This window comes from Dermatophagoides farinae, chromosome 5 (assembly GCF_024713945.1).
Source record: "Dermatophagoides farinae isolate YC_2012a chromosome 5, ASM2471394v1, whole genome shotgun sequence".
In the NCBI taxonomy this organism is placed as follows: domain Eukaryota; kingdom Metazoa; phylum Arthropoda; class Arachnida; order Sarcoptiformes; family Pyroglyphidae; genus Dermatophagoides; species Dermatophagoides farinae.
The window spans coordinates 5,292,631-5,312,223 of NC_134681.1; the positions used below are offsets into that span (position 1 = coordinate 5,292,631).

At 35.9% G+C, this 19,593-nt stretch overlaps 5 protein-coding genes and 1 long non-coding RNA gene across 11 annotated transcripts; 3 read left to right on the forward strand and 3 right to left on the reverse strand.

Moving 5' to 3' along the window:
- Positions 1 to 802: 802 nt before the first annotated feature.
- LOC124498907 (uncharacterized) lies at positions 803 to 3,797 on the reverse strand. Of its 4 annotated transcripts, none has more exons than XM_047062736.2 (3): positions 3,674 to 3,797; positions 1,826 to 2,234; positions 803 to 1,765 (listed from the first exon to the last, which is right to left on the reverse strand). In XM_047062736.2, the coding sequence occupies exons 1-3, from the start codon at positions 3,682 to 3,684 to the stop codon at positions 908 to 910; spliced, it is 1,278 nt and encodes a 425-aa protein (XP_046918692.1). In that variant the 5' UTR covers positions 3,685 to 3,797; the 3' UTR covers positions 803 to 907. The 4 variants fall into 4 exon arrangements, with proteins under 4 accessions (XP_046918692.1, XP_046918693.1, XP_046918691.1 ...); XM_047062737.2 differs by lacking the exon at positions 3,674 to 3,797 and adding an exon at positions 3,212 to 3,652; XM_047062735.2 differs by lacking the exon at positions 3,674 to 3,797 and adding an exon at positions 2,321 to 3,200.
- LOC124498903 (rabankyrin-5) lies at positions 3,736 to 9,170 on the reverse strand. 2 transcript variants are annotated; one of them, XM_047062730.2, is made up of 7 exons: positions 8,767 to 9,170; positions 7,153 to 7,695; positions 6,055 to 7,086; positions 5,173 to 5,981; positions 4,612 to 5,116; positions 4,206 to 4,553; positions 3,736 to 4,141 (listed from the first exon to the last, which is right to left on the reverse strand). In XM_047062730.2, the coding sequence occupies exons 2-7, from the start codon at positions 7,688 to 7,690 to the stop codon at positions 3,774 to 3,776; spliced, it is 3,600 nt and encodes a 1,199-aa protein (XP_046918686.1). In that variant the 5' UTR covers positions 7,691 to 7,695; positions 8,767 to 9,170; the 3' UTR covers positions 3,736 to 3,773. The 2 variants fall into 2 exon arrangements, with proteins under 2 accessions (XP_046918686.1, XP_046918685.1); XM_047062729.2 differs by having other exon boundaries at positions 7,153 to 7,739; positions 8,767 to 9,102.
- On the forward strand, positions 8,037 to 8,683 carry ave (sterile alpha motif domain-containing protein aveugle). The gene has a single exon (XM_047062740.2). It carries the CDS (start codon positions 8,154 to 8,156, stop codon positions 8,547 to 8,549), a length of 396 nt encoding a protein of 131 aa, XP_046918696.1. The 5' UTR covers positions 8,037 to 8,153; the 3' UTR covers positions 8,550 to 8,683.
- A 97-nt stretch (positions 9,171 to 9,267) lies between the features above and the next one.
- On the forward strand, positions 9,268 to 12,639 carry Hacl (2-hydroxyacyl-CoA lyase). Of its 2 annotated transcripts, none has more exons than XM_047062731.2 (5): positions 9,268 to 9,695; positions 10,366 to 10,563; positions 10,634 to 10,998; positions 11,060 to 11,915; positions 11,980 to 12,639. In XM_047062731.2, the coding sequence occupies exons 2-5, from the start codon at positions 10,369 to 10,371 to the stop codon at positions 12,526 to 12,528; spliced, it is 1,965 nt and encodes a 654-aa protein (XP_046918687.1). In that variant the 5' UTR covers positions 9,268 to 9,695; positions 10,366 to 10,368; the 3' UTR covers positions 12,529 to 12,639. The 2 variants fall into 2 exon arrangements, with proteins under 2 accessions (XP_046918687.1, XP_046918688.1); XM_047062732.2 differs by lacking the exon at positions 9,268 to 9,695 and adding an exon at positions 9,782 to 10,072.
- On the reverse strand, positions 12,532 to 14,846 carry Dlish (Dachs ligand with SH3s). Its single transcript, XM_075730975.1, has 4 exons — positions 14,621 to 14,846; positions 14,164 to 14,538; positions 12,811 to 14,100; positions 12,532 to 12,736 (listed from the first exon to the last, which is right to left on the reverse strand). The coding sequence occupies exons 2-4, from the start codon at positions 14,210 to 14,212 to the stop codon at positions 12,636 to 12,638; spliced, it is 1,440 nt and encodes a 479-aa protein (XP_075587090.1). The 5' UTR covers positions 14,213 to 14,538; positions 14,621 to 14,846; the 3' UTR covers positions 12,532 to 12,635.
- A 166-nt stretch (positions 14,847 to 15,012) lies between these two features.
- LOC142597528 (uncharacterized) lies at positions 15,013 to 15,386 on the forward strand. Its single transcript, XR_012832232.1, has 2 exons — positions 15,013 to 15,192; positions 15,263 to 15,386. It is a non-coding gene; the product is annotated as an uncharacterized LOC142597528 (long non-coding RNA).
- Positions 15,387 to 19,593: the final 4,207 nt, after the last annotated feature.

Sequence of the window (19,593 nt, forward strand, 5' to 3'; positions counted from 1 at the left end):
TCATACAATATGATGATAATAATAATAATAATAAACAGATAAAATCCAAGATGCCTTGAAGAAAACATTATAACAATACACTGTAAATATATATTATTCTCTTTTATTTTTTAAACAAAGCAAATCTTTCGCATAGAAAAGCATTTTTTTTTTTTTGGATGTAGATATGTTGAAAAGCATCGCGCCATGCATTTTGTACGCAGAAAAAAAGTGCGCAATCGCCTACAAACATGCATGCATATTGAGAATTTTTAAAATGATGATGATGACGACGATACCCATAATATATTGAAATGAATGCAATATAACAAAGTGAATAGAAATTTTCAATAAACGATATGAAATGATAAACAACAACAATATCTGTACATTTTCGAAAAAAAATAGAAATGGAATTTTTTTTTCATGCGATAAGATAACAAAAAACTATCTGTGCAAAATTGAACATGTGAAATTATGTGAAAATTTCTTCAAAACCAAAATCTTGATTCTGACTGTCTGTGTGTGTGTGTGTGTTACTGGTTTGATTTGACTTTTTTTTTCTATAAATTCTGATTGCATGCTTTGAAGATTTTTTTTTTAATCCTCATGATGACATTATCAAGATGAATTTTCTCTTGGATAATTTGAAACTTTGATCTTAAAAAAACTTGACCAATTTTAAAAAATGAGTTCCAGATATTGGGCAAAAACTCGTTTTAAAAAAAACAACTATCTTTGAGAATATTTTTTCAATTCTATTAAAAAAAAAAATGTTTTGAGAAGCATCAAAAAATTCTTTTCTTCATGAGATCGTAATGTATTTTGCAAAGTGTAAACTTCTTTAATGATTGAGAATAAAGTGAATCATAACTAATGAGAATAAAACATGTTGAATGAATAATGTGCTAATCCAATGACATTTCATTTAGTCGACGTTATACAAACAGGTGAAGCGGAAACACTGGAATTTTCTGTGGCTTTTGTCGTCGAGTCGCTTACTCTTGTTGTTGTTGTTGGTTGAACATTGGTCGACCACTTTGTTTCCGCCTGTCACATGTCCTAGCCGGCGGCGGATTTTTCCGTGTTGGCCAAACCACTGACACCACCACTCTACAATGAGCGGCCACAAGGCTTGATCAACTGCTGTCGTTGTCTTACGGTTTCGTTTTTCATCTTGGTAGAAGAAAGCGACTTTGCCACCATTCTCTGCTGAATAGTGAACTAAGCGATCGTTAGCTGAATGTTCGTGTCCAACGTTCTGTTCGCTATTTTGGTTATCAGGAACCATGGCAGCCATAGCACGTTGATATTGTTCGTACTGAGATGTCCGGTCCTGTTGGACATGAAGCTCACGTAATAGATATTTGTCGAAACAAAGACATGCGACACGCTTGAACAGATCAGTTACGTTTTCGCCAGTGTTGCTGGACACCATCCAGAATTCTGCTCCGATCTTATTGGCAAGTTTGGAGCCTTCACTACGGTAAAAAGCTGCCGTTTCATCAGTAATCAAATCTTTTTTTGTGCCGACTAGAAACAAAAAGGGCCTACTGCTGCTGTGCTGTGAGTTGCTACCACGTTGAGATTTCCGACGCGTCAACGTCAGTGATCCAGCAGTATGCTCAGGTGATTGGGTTGCCTCCATTATTTCATCGTGCCATAGGCCGACGTTCTGGAAAGATTTGATTGTAGTCAGGTCAAAAACAATAAGGGCGGCATGTGCACCACGGTAATAAGCCCGGGTTATTGAACGAAACCGCTCATCACCAGCTGTGTCCCAAATCTACAAATGACAATGATAAATTAATCAGATGGCGGCAGAACAATGTTGCAATAATGTTACCTGTAAGGTGAAGGGTCGATTCAATATGGAGAATTTTTGCACATCAAAGTCAACACCGATAGTCGCTTTTGATTTGGAATCGAACACGTCGTAGCCGAAACGATTCACAAGACAAGTTTTACCAACTGATGTATCGCCTACGACGTTACACTTGGCTATACGAAGACGATTTTTAAGAGGCTCCAGTGGTGGTAGTTTGTTAGTTTGTGATTGTTGATTGTTAACCGATTCGTTTGTCGAGCTGAGCATGTATTGGACTTCCTCTTGACATAGGACACGTACTTTATTGTTAAAGTCGGTATCGTTGTAGGGTGTGCAAGAAGAATCCATCGGATAAACCCAGGAGTCGATAGTACGTTCGGTTGCCATGGCTAGCGACAAGCTGAACAATGGACACTGTTGAATGTCACTGTGTGGCGATAAAAAAAATAATTTAGTTTGGTGACAAATAAACAGATAAAAAAGGAATGGTCAGTTAATGACCTGATCGACTACCCTAACACAGACAAAGAGCATTGGGCGACAAATTTAGAGATAGACAATTTGATGACGATGTTGACCACCATCAACATGACGGCCGTTCCACAAATGCAACCAATCAGCTAGCTTGCATCACACTAACTCACAGTCAGTCTGCTGAAAAGGAGATGCGTTTCGTTTTGGTGATGGCCATTGAGCGATGCAATACTAATGCTGTCATTCTGGATCTTTTATCCTGACAGGTAGCTATTCAGCTATATTGGCTACACTTGTTGCAATCTTTGTCAACACCAGTATAGTAGCACCACTAAATGGCCACGCTCGATTGCATTCTACCTGTGTGTGTCGTACCGATAAATAACAAGCTTGACAGCTGGCCTTCATATGCAGTTCATCACCATACAGGACATGCAGAGCAATGCATCATTTGATTTTGTGGCAAAACAACAAATACGTCCAAATGGGTCGTCTCCAGCGAGATTGGCTCAATTAATTAAGCCAAATTACGAACTGATCTACGAAACGAGTGGTTAAATTATGCATGACAAGTTTCGCCCACTTTCAAATTTACAATGCCAAGCAGTCGAAACATCACTCACACTCGCGTGCAGCAACGGCGATACATCAATACAACTAACGGAGCAAAATTCAATGCTTTATCATCGATTGATTAATGATGATAGGCATTGATTAGCTTGTATTGGCCCACAATAATGGGTTTTCACGTCAGCCTGTTTGGGTCAGCCATCAAAACCATCGTCCAAGGATCACGTTAAATCGATTTACGGTTGTCTTTGATAAGAAATTCTGTTCTAATCAGGGCTCATACTGTGGTTTGTCTATTTCCGGCTTATTCCCATGAAGGCCATTGGAAAATTAGGTCACTTGATGAACAGAAAAACTCACCTTATTAATGTTTTAGTGACTACAGCAACGTTGCCAGAATCAATGATGATCCAGAATTAGAAACGAGAATACAATGCTGGGATCAGCCAAACAAACAAACAAGCAAACAAACAATCGAACAGAAGAAACAACCAATTAACTGAATGCACGAATGAGCTGAAAGCAGGCAAAGGGAATATTGAGAATGAAGACTATTTGGCATTGTTAACAACGCCAACAGCAAGCACTAACACACCAAAGAGAGTGCGGTGATGGCACAGTTATGACGTTAGACGCCTTGATAACTGGAGCCAGGAATCGGTTAATCAGACTTGGTGGTAGTGGTGGAACCAATAATACGAGTTAACTGGTAGGGGACAAGCCGCCATTGCCATAGGATATGGGCGGTTTTCCTGAACGTGCTTAATTGCCTACGAGCAACTAGTGCTTCGCAATGTAGCTGCATTCGATAGAACGACTTACACAAATGACATTGGCAGCTGATGAGCTACTCGTAATTCGTGGTCACGAATTTGCACAATTAATGCAAACAGGAAAGACGAGTTTATTGGTCACGGTATTATTAGTTGAAAGCACCCAAGGTGAGAACATCGTAACACAGTTCACATACACGACTTTGCACGGAACGTTTTTCCGATTGGAATTTCATGATCAGGATTTCCTTGGATGAACACCGGGAGCAAAGTTCGCGGCCACAGTGCCGACAATGGTGGCGCCTATTTGTTATGTTGAATTTTTGGCCACACTCCAAGCATTCTGGTCCGTCGCGCCACTGAGGCATCCGGGATAGCGAATCCAGTAACGAGGTAAGCAATTGCCGAGTAGGCATCACGTGGTTGAATATGGATACACCCTGGTGGTTTCGAATGCCCAACGCTGCACCTTCCTTCACAATCAATCGACACAATTTGCTGTTACCGTTCATGTAGGCTGTGGGTAGAAAATCATCATCCATCCATCTATATTCTTTCTGTTCTACTACTACGAAACTTACCAAGCAGAAGGGGAGTGTTGCCATCGTTGTCTCGGACATCTAGGTCTAATTCTGTACAATTGGCAATCAATTCTTCGAAGATTGTACTCGCAGCCACCTTGTTGGCTGACGTGGCCAAGCAATGGAATACGTTGTGACCACGGTTGTTGCTGGTACGGAAGTCGAATGGCTGGCCGCCAACACGTGTTGTACGTTCCATTAGTACACGGCAAGTGTTTTGATGAGCTCTTGTGGCGGCTAGATGCATGGCAGTATTACCGTTTGAATCTTGGACGCAAGCATCGATGCCAAGGTCTAGCAGAATTTCCACCATTTGGTATTTATCCAGGTCGGCAGCCAAGTGCAATGCTGCAAGCGCACAAGAATTAGTCAAAACGACATTCAATAAAGAACTAAAATGGTCTACCTGTTTGATTCTGTTGAGTGACCACATTCAATTCTGTTCCGGCAAGAACAAGTGTTCGTAGTATTATTTCCGAACCGGTTTCGGCTGCAAGGTGTAATGGCGCCTTCCGTTGAGAATCTGATACACGGCAATTCACATCTACGCCATTATCAAGCAAGAAAAGGACAGCGTCGTAGTCATTTCGCTGCAAAGCCAAGTGCAGGTATGTTCGACCTTTTCCATCCCGTTGTTCGGCCACGGCACAGTCTCGCCGACAAAGGGCCTGAGCGGTAGTTCTAGATTTAAGCTTGATTGCTAATGCAAAAGGAGTAAGACCATAGTTGTCTGCTTTGTGTACATCACAGGCTGGATAATTGAGCAACAGATCGACGATAGGGTGATTCTGGTTCAAAATGGCTATATGCAGGGCGGTCTTTCCCTCCTGATCGATTTGGTTTGCATCTACTTGCCGTTCAATCAGCGTTTCTACCACCAAGTCCATGCCCCAGCAACATGACATGTGTAGCTGCAGAATAAAACATGTTACAAAATAGATCATACAAAAAAGTTCGTTTTACTTACAGGAGTTTGACTGTCACAGTATTCTTTGCCTTGACTATCAGGTCCAGGCCGTCGGATTGCATGTATATCACAGCCACTTTGTATGAGAAATATGGCAGCACGTTGGTTGTTTTCATCCAGGGCCCGATGCAGCAATGTCTGGATGAAGCCACCTTCGGTTGATTGATGCCAGCCATCTGGATCACAGCCATATCGAACAAGGATTTTGGCCATCTTGTTCGAAGCATCATCTTGCTTGATTGCTTCCCACAAAAGCTTGTCACCGTTGGATCCAAGTCGACAAAGCGATTCCACGATTTCAGTCCTGCTGTAACGTATGGCACATTCGAGGTAGCTTTCGTAATTGGTTGTACATCGATCGTCTATGTCGACACCATGTTCGAGCAAGAATTGGGCACCATTGTCATTACCATGCTGGATCATTCGCTGCAACAAAGAGAATCCATCACCATCTCTAACGTTTACGTCGGCTCCTGCTCGAATAAGCATTTCGGCTACGCTGATTCGACCAGTTTCGACTGCTAGACTAAGTGGCGTTTGGTGAAGTGAATTCTTCACATCCACTTCCGGTGTTAGAAGAGCTGAATCTAGGCAGCCTTTGCGCGACCAGCCATCATGAAAGGAAAGAATACGTTCAACTATTGCGTCGTGGCCGCCAAGGATGGCTAAGTGAAGTGCAGTCTGATTATACACGAATTCTTGATCGTCTGAATTGTGGTCATTGTGAAGTGGAGGTAGCGTGACCAAATTACAATTGACGTTCTTTTCGAGCAACAGCCACACAAGATCCTTTAATCCATACATAGAAGCTAAATTAAACAGAAGAGAAAGCCAAATCAAACCTTCAAAATAATTCAAACAAAATCGAGAATATTCTAGTACCTATGTGCAGTATTGATTCGCCTCGACTATTTACCAGATTCACGTTGGCTCCGTTCTCCACTAAAAACAAGGCCGCTTTTTGCAAACTTTGACGGCCACAATGAATGAGAAGTGAGTCACCCGGTTCAATACCTCTAAAGGTGTCCAGTGATACGTTTAATTTCAACAGGCTTCGTGCGTAGTAGTCATCATCGTAGCGATCTATCAATTTGACAGCCATTGCTAGTGGCGTATCATGCTGATGGTTAACCAATTCCAGATCCAGACTCAATTTGTGGGCTTCATGTTGTTCGAGCAACAGATCAAACAATGTTCGGTTGCGACGTTCTATGCATCGATGAAGCAAGCCATTTCCTTCGCGATTTGTCTGGTTCACGTCGGGATCGCGTTCAAACAGAATGCGGGCAATATCCAACATGTTTTCGTTGTCTGGTGGTAGACAATCTGCGCACAAATGTAGAAGTGAATCGCTGTAATCAGGGGTGGTTGAATGAATGGAAGCTCCTTGTTGAAGTAAGAAACGACATGCTTGCCATTTGCGTTCGCTAAGGTACCGGTGAGTCAAAGGCCAACCACCAGAATCCAAAGCATTCACGTTGGCTTGATGCTCAAGAAGTGTCATTGCTACAGATAATTGACCATTTCGAAGGGCCATATCTAGAGGAAGTTGAGCTAGGTTGTCCAATTCGTTCACTTTGTGAATGGTTTCATGTGGTTCATTGTCCATGAGCAGTAGAAAAATGAGATCTTCGTTTCCGATACTGATGGCTTTGTGCAGTGGATAACGGGATTTTTCCACGAACAACCGGTGAAGAAATGGAGTCGATACGTTAGCAAAATCACTTTCACCCAGCGAATCCCAATGGATAGCGACCAGTTTGGCTACATAATCGCACAACCGAGACAAAGCCAGCTGCTCGGAAATTTGATAAAAGTAGATACAATTGTCCACTTGTACGTATGCTAATAACCATTGTTCACATTGATCGACCAAAGGTGTTAATTCAAAGCGAGCAGCGTGCTTGACCAACTCTATGTATGATTAAATAATTACATCATTAATCACACCGTATTCTTATTGCGTATAGACTTACTTACCAACCACAAATTCCTGATCAAACAAGCGTCTGTCTATGTAGCCTGTGTACACCCAACGGAACAGAGGTTCAGCAATTTTGGCAGTCATTTCTGGAAAACAGAGCCGTTCGATTGCATCCAAGTCCGAAACGGACCACTTTTGAGAACGAAATTTGAGCACAAACTTATGTGCCAATAAATGACATTGACCGTTGTCATAATCGATTTGCAAGTCTGAATAGAGCAGATTATTGTAAAGGGAGCCAACGAAATTAACGATGTTTGTCACAAAATTGTGGCCACCGACGGAAGGACCACGATCACCATCAACAATGTTGGACTCGTCGTCGATATCAGAAAACTTTCCCGTCACCATTAAATGATCATAGCGGTTCTGCAAAGCGGAATACTTTCTCTGAAGTTTGATATATTCATCACGTAATAATAATAGGCGTTTATTTAGTTTATCGTTCTTGTCTCGAAGCCTAAGCGAGTCATCGCTACCGTCCATAGAGGCATTACATTCCGATTCTGTTGCATCTTCCTTGACTTCCATCATGGTCACTATATTCCAAAGGAATCAACACCCAATCATATAAATACAATAACTAATTTTTGTTAAAACAGATGTAAACAATGACAAATGAATTGGATACAGCCGAGAGAGATTGTATGATCGGATTGATTATCGTTTGATGAATGAAAAAAAAACATTGAGGCATGAGTTGTCGTTATTATTAAAAGGTGCCTGTTGATTGTCGTGCTAATCATGGTCAACAACCACGACGACTATACATCATTCACATCGGTCAACATCTGACAAACGCCCATCATTAAACGCCTATCACGGCTCACATAAAAACATTCATACAAACATATGCCACTACCACTGTGTAATGAATGGTTCATTGGCGGCAGCACTATGCCTCTGCTCGATGATTGCTTTGTTTTGACAAGTTCGATTCAACAGGCCGGCCATTGGAAGCAATTATTAGTATATATATATCCGACGCCCTATTGACATGGCGACGGTAACATCCAATGAACAATCCACGACAGCCACTGGTGAATTGATGAGCCGAAGGCCTAGACCTGTATTTTTTTGGTCAAACGGTGAAGTTATGAAATGGTTGAAACGATGTTGTGAACAATACTACGAGCTGTATGGCGATAAATTCCTCGATAATGAAATCACTGGCCGTTCATTAATACGAATTCAAGAAGATACACTGAAACGAATGGGTGTAGAGAATCCAGTGCATCGAGATGAAATGGCGCGTATCATACTCAAACTTAAACTTAAATCGGATATGATCGAAATCAAGGACCTGGAACGCAAGATGCATCACCAACAGCAGTCACAAGAACATGGATCTAGTACCAATATTAATCACCAGTATGTTACCACCGATCGATAGATATTCAATGTTTCATATTGATTTATTGGATTCTACTCTCTCACCATCAGTATTCTTTTTTTTTTTTATTTCTCTTTTTGTCTGATAATTAATTGAAAATAAAACTTTGCCTTTTGGAATCGAATTCGATTCACTTGAAACACTAATGGTTTAAATCAATCATCATAATTCTTAATCTCTTTCTTACTCAATTCTAATCATACAATGTTTTACTTACATTTTAAGACAGTCGGAGACAGTACGATGTTTAATATATATCTTCATTCATATTTTCAAATGTTTTTTCACCAATATCGTCAATTTGATAAGTTTCCTTTTGAAAATTCTTTTATATTATTAAATAGTATTACGTTATCTTCTCATCGTTGATTATTATGATCCACTATCGAAATTATCTTCTTTGATTGATGATTTGAATTGTTTGTCGTTGAAACAAAAACAATAATAGAATTTGTCAAAATGAGTACTATATATATAGTATTGAAGAGAAAAAAAAACTAAAACGTTTTTGTTTGAAGAAATCTAATGAGAAAACATTTTCATGTTCAACAACAACAACAACAACAACAAAAAATTTACTAATTATCAATCATAGTCATCACAAAGATGTGCAGGTTTTGTGTTTTTAGGTCCAAATCATAGTTTGAAATATTTCATGGTCAGTTTGGCAACTGTTTTCATTAATTACTATATGTGGCACCATCTTTTCGAAGATAATGGCAACAAAATGAAATATATCATATGTTCTTAGGTGCTACTTGTACCGCAAAAAAAAACAAATATTTTCATCCATTTTCAATTGGATTTTTATTTCTATATGTGATATTGATATTATCAATTATCAAGTGTATTTTGTATAAGATCCACACACACACACACACACACACACAAAGCACCAATAAAACGAGTTCAATCATCGAAAATTAAAAGGAAAAAACTTTTAACAAAAAACCCAACAGTCTATTTTTTTTTTCTACATGAAAAGAGGTACTCATGTTGCACGAATAATTTTGTCGTTTTCGTAATCGAACGTCATTATTCATCTTCCGTTGATTTATTTTGTTTTTTAACATTGTTGAATCATCATCATTATAATTAAATCATCATATATATTTACAGTTCAATTATTGAAACGAAATAATTCAGGTAAGAATTTGTTTATGGTTCATCGATAAATCGTAAATGACGATGATCGTTGAGAAGAAAAACAGGTTTTTTTTGCCCATTAAACCAGTAAAACCTATGCAAAGCATATGAAACAAAAAAAAACCAGAATGTTTGCTATTTGCGAGATTACCATTTCACTAATAATACAATATATACCTCGAACTAATCAAAGTTTTGCCATTCGTCATCAATTTGAATTGGAAAAATAACATTTGATCATCAATTATTTTATTATTGTTTAATTTTGTTTTTTTTTTAAATTCAGTATATCAATTTTTTCCTTTTATAATTGGAAAATTTCATTCATAATTTGTGTTTTTTTTTTCGGTAAAACATTTGATCATAAATCATCATTCGTAAGTATAATTTTCTAAAGTATATTCGTCATATATATCAAATGTTATTGTCAGAATCTTTTTTTTTCTTTTGGTTTCATCGTGTTGACATTTTTTTTTCTTCGACATTCTAATCAATAATTTTTGATTATGATATCAATTGATATGTAATTTTTTTTTGTTATCAATTTTTAAATAATTTTTTTTCTTTTCACTTTTCCCCCTTTTACCATCATTATCATGCAAATAAATAAACAAAAAAAAATGTACCAAATCGAATGGACTAAAAAAACAAAAAATTGGAATAAAAACAGTTAATGTTTCTCATAACAATTGTCGCCATTTTCATTATATCATCATTGGCAACATATTTGCTATTGAAATTATCATTTGAAGGTAGACGGCTATTTTGTCAACAATTTCATGATCTGTATAAGTTATTGACCGATCGAGACAAAATGATCCGTTGGTTTAATAGTAATGTTAATATTTTCTATCATTATTTCTGCAAGGTATGTTTGTCAAGATATTGGTTTTTTTTATTTCTTACACTAGATTTTTTTGGCTATTTTGGCCAAATAGAAAATTGATCCTAATAGTACCCGACATGGTGGTGAATTAGTTGCCTCTGTATTACATTCACACGGTGTTCAACGTGTATTTACATTATCCGGTGGTCATATATCACCTATTTTGACTGCATCAGAAAAACGTGGTATACAAGTGATCGATGTTCGTCATGAAGTGAATGCAGTTTTTGCTGCCGATGCTACGGCTCGTTTATCCGGTGTTCCAGGCGTTGCTGTTGTCACGGCTGGTCCAGGTGTAACTAATACTGTAACAGCTATTAAAAATGCACAAATGGCTGAATCTCCTGTCATTTTACTTGGTGGTGCTGCAGCTTCATTGCTTAAAGGTCGAGGCGCATTACAAGATATTGATCAATTGTAAGTAATAATTTTACATTGATTATCTTGATCTAATGATTTTTATTTTCATCTATTATAGATCATTATTCAAACCAATAACCAAGAAAGCTTATAGTATAACCAAAGTTCGGGATATTGTTCCCTGTATGAGAGAAGCATTTCAAATTGCCCAAAGTGGAACACCTGGTCCAGTTTTTGTAGAATTGCCTATCGATGTACTATATCCATATAGTGTTGTTAGTAAAGAATTTGTTGCCGCTTCTAGTTCACGATCGATGGCTGGCAAAATTGTCAATTGGTATCTGAATAATTATATGAAAAATTTATACGCTGGAGCATTCGATAGAGAACATAATGTAGAGCCATTGCCATTGGATATACCTTATGCAAGTGAATCGGATGTTTCAAAAGCTGTTGAAATGATTACAAAGGCTAAAAAACCATTGATGATTCTTGGATCTCAATCTGTATTGCCTCCGATTGGTGCTGAAAAATTGCGTAAAGCTATTGAAGATATTGGAATTCCAGTTTATTTGGGTGGAATGGCACGTGGTTTATTGGGACGTAAATCCACAATCAATATGCGTCAAGCACGTCGAGATGCTCTCAAAGAATGCGATCTTCTTATTCTAGGTGGTAGTGTTGCCGATTTTCGTCTTTCTTATGGGCGAGCGTTTTCACGAAAATCTAAAATCGTTTCAATCAATCGAGACAAAGAACAATTGTATAAAAATACAAAAATTTTCTGGAATCTTGATCTACCAATTCAAGCTGATGCCGCTAAATTTTTGGTTGATGTTGCAAATAAATTAAAAGGATCATTTCAAGTTGATACCACATGGCTGGAAACTCTTCAAGAACGTGATCGTCAAAAAGAAGCTAAAGCGTTGCAAATGGCATCCGATGTACCTGACAACCATCTCAATCCTTTGGATGTTTGTATTTCGCATATCCATATGTATTATATATTATTTAATTCTAATCTTTTTTTCTGTTTAGATTTTGCATAAACTTGAAAATACATTGGGCGATAAAACAATCTTAGTTGCCGACGGTGGTGATTTTGTTGGAACTGCTTCGTACATATTACGTCCACGTGGTCCATTATGTTGGCTAGATCCTGGAGCATTCGGTACACTTGGTTGTGGTGGTGGTTTTGCTTTAGGCGCTAAACTTTGCCGACCAGATCATGATGTTGTCATTATTTATGGTGATGGTTCCCTTGGATATACATTGATCGAATTCGATTCGTTCATGCGACATAAAACACCTGTGATGGCCTTAGTCGGTAATGATGCCTGTTGGACACAGATTGCACGTGAACAAGTACCAATGCTTGGCTCAGATGTTGCCTGTAATTTGGCTTATTCATCATATGAAAAATGTGTTGAAGGTTTTGGTGCAACTGGCATACTTTTGGACACTGATGAACGTACTAAAGTTGCTGAAATTTTAGAAGAAGCTAAAAAACTAAGCCGTACACAACCGGTTTTGATTAATGCAAAAATTTCAAAAAGTAAATTCCGTGAAGGAAGTATCTCTGTCTAATCATTTATGCAATATTTTTTTTATAAGTGATTCCAAATCCAAAACTTTATGTTTTTGTTTCATTTGCAAAATCTTTTTGATATACAATAAATATTCACATTTTTTAATTAATCATGAACGATATGTGTACGGTATGTTTGGCATATTTGTTGTGTTTGACCGTGTATATGACCATTGGCTAACGTCATCGTCTGAACATGATGAGCATCTGTAATTATATAAAATAATATTACCGAAAACATTTCACAATTGTAGCAAACTAATAATGAAAAAAAAACTTACTTAATAATAAATCGATTGGATATGTAAATGAAACCGGTACAAATCCTTCCTGTGAATCGGAACGCATCACCCAAAACCAATCTTGATCATCTTTATTCAGTACAGTAATGATTTCACCACGTTCAACACTGATATCATTTTCATCTCTTGCAACAAATGTATAAAGCATTACATAACGGCCAGATTGATCTTTAAAAAATGGTTGAATTTCAACATTATTTATTGAATGTTCATTGGATAAATTCGATGATGCTAGGTACAGGGCTTTCGAATATTGATCATGATTTGCTTGATGATGATTGTTTGATTTGGCATTTGTAAGTGAATCAAAATCTTCAGATGTTATATAAGATCGTTTTTGTAAATGTTCATTATGATTGCTACTAACATTTGAATTGGATTTGATACCATTTTTTTGTGAATTATTTGATCCGGCTGATGTCATTGATATGGCTATTGGTCCTGTTTGATTTGTACTGGGTGTATTTGTATTTGTCGTGGTTGCCATTACAAGATCTAAATTCATAATACTGTTGTTTTGTTGTTGAGAAACAGATTCTATTCCCGGGAATGAATGATGTGATTGTGTAGGCGAATAACGATTGTGGTGATTACCGTTATTATGATGATTCTGATAATTCAATGAACTTTGAAATGTCATAAAATGTTGATCATTTTCTTGATAATTTTGCTGTTGCTTAATGGCATTGTTAATATCTATAATATCTATTACTGATCTATTCGAATGAACAGTTTGTGTTTGAACAATTTGATTGCAATAATTTCCTGTACCAAGAAAATCAATCTGATGATGATGTTGGTCATCATTGTTATTATTATTCAACATATTAGAATTTGTTTCATTTGCATTGATTTCATTGAAATTACAATCAACCAAAGAATTCGGTCCACTTCTTGGCATTTTTTTCTTAAAATTCATCAATAAATTATCGATATTTGTTTCAAGTAATGGAGCACAATAAGATGCCGGTATGAATCCTTCGGTTGGTTGGCCATTTCGATCACGTTGATCGGCTGATATAACATATACCCAATCATTTTCCTGATATAAAACATTGATAATTTGGCCACGTTTAACTTCTAGTTCATCATCAACACATGGTGTAAAATCATGTAATACAATCATTTTCGAGTTTGGTGATAGACCATTTTCTTTTTCTATACCAACACGAACTAATGTTTCAATCGAAACACTACCAGTAATTCTTCCCATCGGTGGTAACGATTGATGATGTCGTGTACCAGATAATAAATCAGATTCAAGATGCACTATATATAAATAAATGAAACAATATCATAAATGGTGAATCATGAGAATATTCTAAAATTTACCATGTTTTTTTTTATTTCTTCGTATTCGAACCGGACAGAAAAAAGCCATGTTTATAAATATAAGATCACAAAAACCAAAAGGGTCAAATATTTTTTTTTTTTACAAAAAAGCTTATAAAAATGTTTTTACTTTATTGATAAATGAAAAAAAAGCCGAGCAGTGGAATAGCCACGAACATTCCAAAAATTATTACAATCAATATCGAAATCGTCGTAGTGGTGATAGTGGTTGTGATCATGATCGTGGTCGTGGTGGTGGTGGTGGTGTAGCCATGCCGTGCCAATTGACCACTTGTTGTTCATGTATACTACCGCAATATCCAATCCAATATGATAACTTTCAACTAGTTCGACAGGTTCTTCATCAAGATTAACCTTGAAGCAAACCAACAAATTTTTTTTTGTTGTCAAATTTGATTTTAATGAATAAAGAAAAAAAAATCTAGAGCAATGTTACCTTGATGATGATTATCATATACACATGAATAAATGACGAAATAGAAAGAATTTCAATAGAATCAATCCATTCACAGAAAAGAAAGTGCGCGAGTACTCGCGATTTTGGCGAGTATTTCGGCTATTTTTTGGTGACTATTTGAGTGTATATAGCCGAACAATCGAAATTTTGCGAGTACTCGCATTTTTCGCGAGTACTCCGACTATATCCACACAAAAAGTCGCTAAAAAATAGCCGAATACTCGCAAAAATCGCGAGTACTCACAAAGTTTCGATTGTTTGGCTACATACACTCAATTAGTCCAGCAAAATAAAGTGTAAATAGCCTGTTTACACGCAAAAATCGCGAGTACTCGCGGTAATCGTGTGTAAACAAAAGTTTTCGATTGTTTAATTTGATTTCGATGTTTAACATTTTAATTTTTGTTTGGATACGGAATTATTTCGAATCATAAACTAATGGATTAGAATTATGTCGATAAAAATGGTAATTTGGTACAAAACGATCCAACTATTCCAATTCAAAAAGGTCTTCAATGTGATGGAAAAAAGATTTCACATTTCATTTTTCTGTAAGTTGAATATGATATTTTCGTGCAGACATTTATGTTAATAATAATGTTGAATTTTATTTTATTTTAGTATTACGAAGGAAATCTTATAAATTCAAATGGCACATTTGTGCCGGATAATTATGAATTCCCGGTATTTGATGATGACTTAAACGTATTTTTGCTGAATCCGAATTCGATTGCCAGCTTTAAGATATTGAATTCAATTATTCTTTCGATTATCAGATCAATCGTTAAACATATTTGCGGAACAAGTAACGACTGCTTGTATGATGACAAGCATTCCTAAAAATACGATGCTCATCATTTTAAATAAAATAGACGCCAATTACCCAAGTTTTTACCCAAAAAATATAATGAACTACGCTTGTGATGCAAAAAAATGGAATTTGTATTTCATGTATTTTTTCAGAAATTTGTATGGTACACTTATAAAAATATCAAACGGTCTAATGACCAAAAAAAGAAAGACAAATGAAAAAGAATCCTTTATAAATTAAATTGTATTTTTATCAAGTCAATTATAAATAAAATGGTTACATTGTTTGAGCTTAATCGTTCATGACTATCATGATTAAGATAGAACAAGAAAAAGCGATGAGTGTCATACGATATTTTGTCCGAGGTCGACTATAAATTTATTTAATTCTAAGGAAGAACAAAGTGATAACTCTTGGTCATCTGTTGAATCAATTCTGTTGTTTTTGCTTTTTGTTTTTAAAACACTCATGAATTCAAAATAAAGAAAATGACAAATTTCCAAACTAACACGACCTGTTCAGAATCGAGAAAATGACAAATTTCCAAACTAACACGACACAGTTCAGAATCGAGAAAATGGCGAATCCAATCTAACACGACCAGTTCAGAATTCAAAATTCAAAATCGAGAATTTTAGCAAGTCCAACCTAACACGACCAGTTCAGAATCGAGAAAATGACAAGTCCAACCTAACACGACCAGTTCAGAATTGGTTGGCGATGCTTTATTGATTACTTTCCCAATGATTGTAGTGGTTTCGATTTGCTCATCGCTGTCCACAGTGATATTATGGTCCCACACCACGGCATTTTCTTTTGTCACTTCATCTTGTTCGTTTATTACTGCTGCTGGTGATTTGTCATTCTTCACAATTCATAAACTGGTCGTGTTAGTTTGGACATTTGCCATTTTCTCGATTTTGAATTTTGAATTCTGAACTGGTCGTGTTAGTTTGGGAATTTGTCATTTTCTTGATTTTGAATTCTGAACTGTTCGTGTTAGGTTGGATTTGTCATTTTCTCGATTGTCACTGGATAGATTTCAACATCACACATATAATTCAACTTTGATTCAATTTTGTTGGTCATTATTTCGGTCTCATAAAAACCAAACATTTTTCAGAATCGATATATTTGTTTTCACTGGGTACAATCTCATTCTCATTCATTTCATTATATCTTTTGAAAAATATCATGATCATGATTTATAATATAAAATGGATAATGAGTGAAGATGGCAAAGTTACTAAAAAATTTTTCCATCTGTATATGGTCGTAAAATAAAAAAAATTGATCTACATTTTGTGTTCACTCAATTTTTATCGGGACATGTAAAATTCAATGTTTACCTGCATTGGCTAAATTGGCTATCGTTATAAGACGTCTTGTTTTTGTGGTAATACTGCTCAAAGTTCTATTCATCTGATTTGTTTATTTGTGCGGAACGAACTTTAATTGAAAATCAATGTGATGTAAATCTACAAGATCGACATGAAGAGAATTTATGTATTTGGCTATAATTCTTTAAATATGATTTTAAAAATTTATAATTTATTTTCTTCCCCCCATTTTTGAGGTATAGGGGTTTTTATTGAATAAATAAATAAATAGCTCGACTTTGAATGAAATAACTGTCCATCAATCAATTAATCCTGACAAATTGACACCAATTTATCAAACAGTGGCGAAAATTCTTTTGCTCAAATCACTAATCATCAACATGTGATAAAGAACAATTTTTACGTTCCATTGAAATTACATAATTTTTTTCATCAATTATGCATCTGATATGATAATATCTATCATATCATGAGTGGATTTTTTTATTCATTTTTCATGCTAAGTCTACAGCAAAAATAATGCATTCATTTTGCCGCCAAAAATTTCAACTCAAAGTACAACTAATGGGCAACTGCGCATAGTCAAATAGTGGTAGTGCAGCTAACTATTTTCAATGCAAATGTCGCGCGCTTCTTTTCCCCTTCTATTCTCCATACAAATTTGAATTTGATCGTTGGAAAATCGAACATTCGAACTCAACGGTCGTCGAAGACGGTTGTCCTCACTTCGAGCTATTTTTCGTGATCATGTCGTGATATTTTTTCATTTTTTTCTATTTTAATCGTGGATTTTTGCAGTAAATTTTGGAACAAAGAAATTAATCGATTCAAGATTATCGTTGTTAAAACATATTGCGGTCTAAGATCAAAAATTGGCCCCGAAATCGATGAAGATCGTTTGGTTCGGTCATCATGTAATTATGATTCAAGTTGGCGAACAAATCCCATTTTCGGTGACTTTCAAATGTATTTATGACATTTTGTTTTTCATCAAATTGTATTCAATCACATCCTTTTCAAGTTTTCTTTTTTCAGAGTCCATTATTATAATTGATGTATGATAATTGGAATTCGGATTAATATATGAAAACATGGTCAATGAGGTAATTTACATTTTGCCTTTGATTGAAAATGCTAACAATTTTCCTTGTCTTTTGAAGCATAAAATTTTCATTGATGATCAATGATCATTAGACATATAATTGGTGCCGTCTTTAGAAAAACGATCATGGTAATGATGCCGAGCATTACAAATTTATTGGTGGATATCTGGTCACTAACATGGTACGATGTCCAACGAAACATTATGTTCGTCATCAGGTAACTTTGGAATTTCGTTATCAATCAATAATTCTAACACTTACATTTCTCAAAAGTCTATTCAGAACATGCCTGCATTGAATTGTCGGAACAACTTATTCGGTAAGTCGACATATTCTTCATATCTAAAGATTGATAAAGATTGGTCTATCTTTTTTTATTAGGTTCGTTCCTGAAATTTTACAATCATCAAATTGAAATTCGATTGATGATTATGTTCGAGATCAATTCGGCGGTTCCATTGTTCATCAGCATTCAATTCAAGAATAGTTTGGCCATGTTCAACACATGATAACAGGTTAGGCTAGGGTTAGATTAGGCTTAGGAACATGATCTGAGCTATTTCCTATTGAATTTGATGCTGATTGAATCTTTGGAATCAATGAAGCGATCGAAAACATGATTATAAGTCGAAGATTCATGGAATGGAACACATACTTGAAAATGATCATGGTAAGCAAATGAATAGATTAATTGAACAAACAATTAATATTTATTTTTACTTAGGATCGCCGGCGAACAATTGGGAAATTGAATCTCGAACCACGGATAGAATTTGGACATTGTCTTGGAACATGGACCGCGATTATGGATTTATTTATGTCAAACGGGACAATTAACGTTTTATGGCGCAATTTGGATGTGAAATATGCATGTATTTTATTATTTAAAATTTTTAATAAATTAATATTTCAATAAAATCAATTAAATTTCAATATATATCGATTAAATTAATATGAGGGGTAAAGGGAATGAAAGGGGGTCAAAATTGCTGCAACAATCGGTGAGCGACACCATCGATAATTTCGATATATCGAAAAAACAATCGGTCAGTCGGGTGGTCGCGAAAATCGCGAGTACTCGCGAAAATTGCGAGTAGACTATCGATATATCGATAGTCAGTCGGCTAGTCGTATGTCGTTTGCGAGTACTCGCGATTTTGGCGAGATTTCTGAACCACCCAAAATCGCGAGTACTCGCTGGCAACCACTTTTTTTTCTGTGTTTGTCAATTGTAGCCGAAAATTTTGGCAGCTGTATAATTGTAATTGGATTTGTAGAAAAAAACCAAATTAATTATATCGTTATTAATATTGTAACTATAAATACGCAATATAATTATTTGATTTTAGCGATTGAAAAAATTCAATGCCAACTTGTATTGTTATTTGTTGACAACACCCATCACCTGAATGCAATGTAAATATATCAATACAGTGACAATACGGTTACCAAAGAAATCGATTTTATTTCTACATTTTTTCCACATATGATTTGTATATCCAGACTTTTGACGGTGACAAAAATTTTTTTTCTTCCACTACCATCGTCCAATTTGTTGTTTGGTAAAGAAAAAAATGAAAATGAAATCGATTTTGATCGACCACGACAACAAGTTATCTCTTTAATTAACAAAAAAAAATAACTAAACGATACACATTTGAAATATACTATTTTTTGAAATATACTATTATTGAAATT